Here is a 3486-nt window from a genome sequence, read left to right as displayed (position 1 = left end):
GCCTCCGCACCCGGTGCCTGGGGCCTCCGAGCCTGCCGCCCTCCCTCGGCTGAACCGAGCCCCTCTGAAAGGCCCGAGGTCCTTGGGAGGCGGGGATCCTGACTCGAGGGGCCCGGGGGTCACGGCTGAGATCGCCCAGGTGGGCGGGGTGTCTGCTGAGAAGGAAGGCAGGATGGCTCCGTAATTCACAAAACCGCCCGTGAATTATTCAGGGTGTGCAGTGCCCGCCCGGTCCTGCCACTGAGGGCTGCCTCCGCGCAGGGTGCATGAATTATTGAGGGCGTTTTATTTATTAATCTTCCTCCCGGAGAGGCTAGAGGGGGGGCTGGGTGTGTGCATACATACAGATCTGCATATTTATATTTCAGTCTCAGCGATTATATTCTGTCGGCGTGTGAGTAACTCACGGCCTGGTGCTACAGTGGGGATGGGGGCCTCAGACAGGCCGGGACCCAGGTAGGGGGGGAAGCTGCAACAGGTGGGGGTCCCCAAGTTGTCCTGGCTGGGGCTTGGGGGAGCTGGAGGCAGCGAGGCTTAGGGGGAGAATAGGAGTAGATTTGCAGTTAAGAGTCCCAGTGCAGAGAAAGGGGGGTGGAATCCATGCCTATCCTGCATTTATTAAGTGTCTACTGTATGCCAGGCACTGGGCATAATCCCATTGAGCCCTGAGTGGATACTACACAGTATCCTGCATCCATTAAATGTCTACTGTATACCAGGCTCTGGGCACAATCCCACTGAACCCTGAGTGGGTCCTATGCAGGATCGTGCATTTATTTAGTGTCTATTGTATACCAGGCTCTGGGCATAATCCCACCAAGCCCTGAGTGGGTCCTACACAGTATCCTGCATCTATTAAGTGTCTACTGTATACCAGGCTCTGGGCACAATCCCACCGAACCCTGAGTGGATCCTATGCAGGATCGTGCATTTATTAAGTGTCTATTGTATACCAGGCTCTTGGCATGATCCCACTGAGCCTTGAGTGGATCCTATGCAGTCAACGCTCCCATTTCACAGATGAGCAGGCAGGGACAGCTGGCAAGAATGACCACAGCTGCCTGACACCACGCAGCGTCAGGCGCCACGAGGAACGTCCTCCCTGTCTCCCTGACCCACGTCACCGGCTTGTTCCCCACTGCCCTGTGAATTGGGCACCAAGGCGAACCCATTTTGCAGCTGAGAAAACTGAGGCTCAGAGAGGGGAAGACACCTGCCTGAGGTCACACAGGGAGAGAGCTGCAGAGGCGGGATTCCAGCCGAGGGTGGATTTGGGGCTGATCTCCTCCAGCCAGTGCTCAGAAGAAGCCAGTTTTTATGGGCAGGCAGCCCGGGTTCTGGCAGGCAGTGGGGCCGGGGGGAGGAACGCCGGGGCAGGGGGAAGAGGAGCTGAGGGCGCATAGAAGGAACCACGGCCACCAACTGCTTGGGTGGGGTGGGGTGGGGGGTCTCATTTGGAGAGTGAGGGACATAGATGCTCAAAAAGGGGGGTGAGGGGCAGATGGAGTCCGCGGGGAGAGGTCTCTGGGTTCTAAGCCTGCATGGGGGTCACAGGATAGTCTGGGGATAGAGCCGCTGTGGACGAACGGGGTGGACCTCAGGACGAGGATGCCAGGACCGAGGGGCCATCCAGCGGCCACCCAGAACCACATCCAGAGAGCGGAAAAGTCTAGAAGGTGCAATGGCCAGCAACCCAGGGGCTTCTGGGTCAGGTGGACAGGCAAAGAGGGTCCCATCTAAAGGTGTGGTCCAGTCCAGATCACCCAAAGGAACTGCGCCTGGTGTAGCTCCTTTCTCCCCAAGAAGCCGGAACTCTGGAAATGTTTATGTAAAACGTCCTGATTTTAAAATGGTAACAACCGTTCTCCTTTTCCACAAAAGACCAGTCTGGGGGTGGAGTCTGGCCCTCGGGCCACCACTGTGAGATCCATGTCCACTGTCAGCTGCTTGACACACCAGGGAGCGTTTTTGATGGCCCATGGCGGGCACCGGGGTCCCCCAGGCGACTCGGCGAAGGGGACAGACCCTGGACTCTCACCCTGGCCCATGGCTTGGTCCGGTCAGCCCCTAAGGCTGCCTCAGCCCTACACGGGCCCAACCATGTGGCCCCTGGGCTGTTTTCCGGAGACCCACCAAACTCGCCAGGCCCCGCAGGGTCGGGCCTGACCTCTGACCTGGCAGTGGGGCTGGGGAGGGGACAGGCCCCCTGCAGACATCCGCCCCACCAGGGCACCACTTCCCGCGTGCTTACAAGGCGAGGTCGGCGACGTGGCTCCTCCCTCGGAGGTGGTGGCGGGTTTGGTGGCAGGGGGGAGCGCCAGCCGTGGCAGCCCCGGGGGCGGAGGTGCCAGCATCTGAGCAGAAAGGCAGTGGCTGGGCATTTTGAGCTGACCACTTCCATTTAACTGGGGGAACAGAGAGACACGTGGTTAAGGGGTGGGCTCCCCCTCTACCTCGGGCTGCTGGCGCCGGCCGCCCCCGGCTCTGTGCACGGCCCCGGGCGGGATGGCAGGCTGGGGGAGCCAGAGCGTGGGTGTGACCATGGCGGGTTTGGTGGGTCTGAGGACGGCCGGAGGTGGAGGGGCCTGGGGATGCCCGCTTACTGGTGTCATTCAAAGCCCGGCACTGCTGGGGCCACGCTCACTGCGTCTCCTCCGTAAATCCCCTGCACGCCAACTCGACTGAGTTCCTTCCAAACAGTGCCACCGCCTCCTAACAGCAGGGTCTCTGCGTTTTTCCTAATTCATCACGAGCACACCATCATCCACCATCACCCACGGCCCAGCCCGTGGTTCCAAAGTCCGAAAAGCTCTGAACACCCAAAGCTTCCTATGGAGTCTGGCAGACGCTGTCTCGCTTGAACTGAGTTTGGTGGCTTTTTTGCGATCAATTTCTTCCTGCCCCCCACCCCAAATCTTTTTTCCTTTTTGAGACAGGGTCTCGCTCTGTCACCCAGGCTGGGGTGCAGTGGCACAATCAGAGCTCACTGCAGCCTCGACTTCCCAGGTTCAAGCGATCCTCCCACCTCAGCCTCCTGAGTAGCTGGGACTACAGGTGCCCGCCACCATGCCTGGCTAATTTTGAAGTATTTTTTTTTGTAGAAACAGGGTCACGCTATGCTGCCCAGGCTGGTCTTGAACACTGGGCTTATGCAATCCTCCCACCTTGGCCTCCTAAAGCGCTGGGATCACAGGCCTGAGCCGCTATGCCCAGCCCCTCCCTGCCTTGTGTTCACACGAGCAGCACTCACGCAGTTGCTGGGACCTATGGGTGCTACCCAGAGCCCACAGGGTGCGACATGGCGTGTCTGAAACCCTGGCATCCGAAAGCATCTCAATTCTGACCCAATCCAGCTGCTTCCCAGCACGACAGAGGAGGGGACTTCAGAGCCGAGTCCCCAAGACCCTTCAAAGCAGAAGTTGTGCCTTCGTGTGAGCACGTGGGCCCCGGGAGGTCACCCGGAGCTGCCAGGAGAGGCCCGAATGC

General features: G+C 59.6%; 1 protein-coding gene across 1 annotated transcript in view; it reads right to left on the bottom strand.

Annotated features, from left to right (window-relative positions):
• The window catches only part of NFIC (nuclear factor I/C (CCAAT-binding transcription factor)), a 99623-nt gene that overhangs the window by 6458 nt on the left and 89679 nt on the right, over positions 1-3486 (bottom strand). The window contains exon 7 of the mRNA XM_011943602.1: positions 2252-2405. Coding sequence (XP_011798992.1) covers positions 2252-2405 — 154 coding nt within the window. The remainder of the gene's footprint in view (positions 1-2251; positions 2406-3486) is intronic.

The sequence above is a fragment of the Colobus angolensis genome, unplaced genomic scaffold (assembly GCF_000951035.1).
Source record: "Colobus angolensis palliatus isolate OR3802 unplaced genomic scaffold, Cang.pa_1.0 Scaffold22, whole genome shotgun sequence".
Taxonomy (NCBI): Eukaryota; Metazoa; Chordata; class Mammalia; order Primates; family Cercopithecidae; genus Colobus; species Colobus angolensis.
Note: the sequence above shows the minus strand (reverse complement) of the source record. Positions and strands in the feature narration are given on the sequence as shown.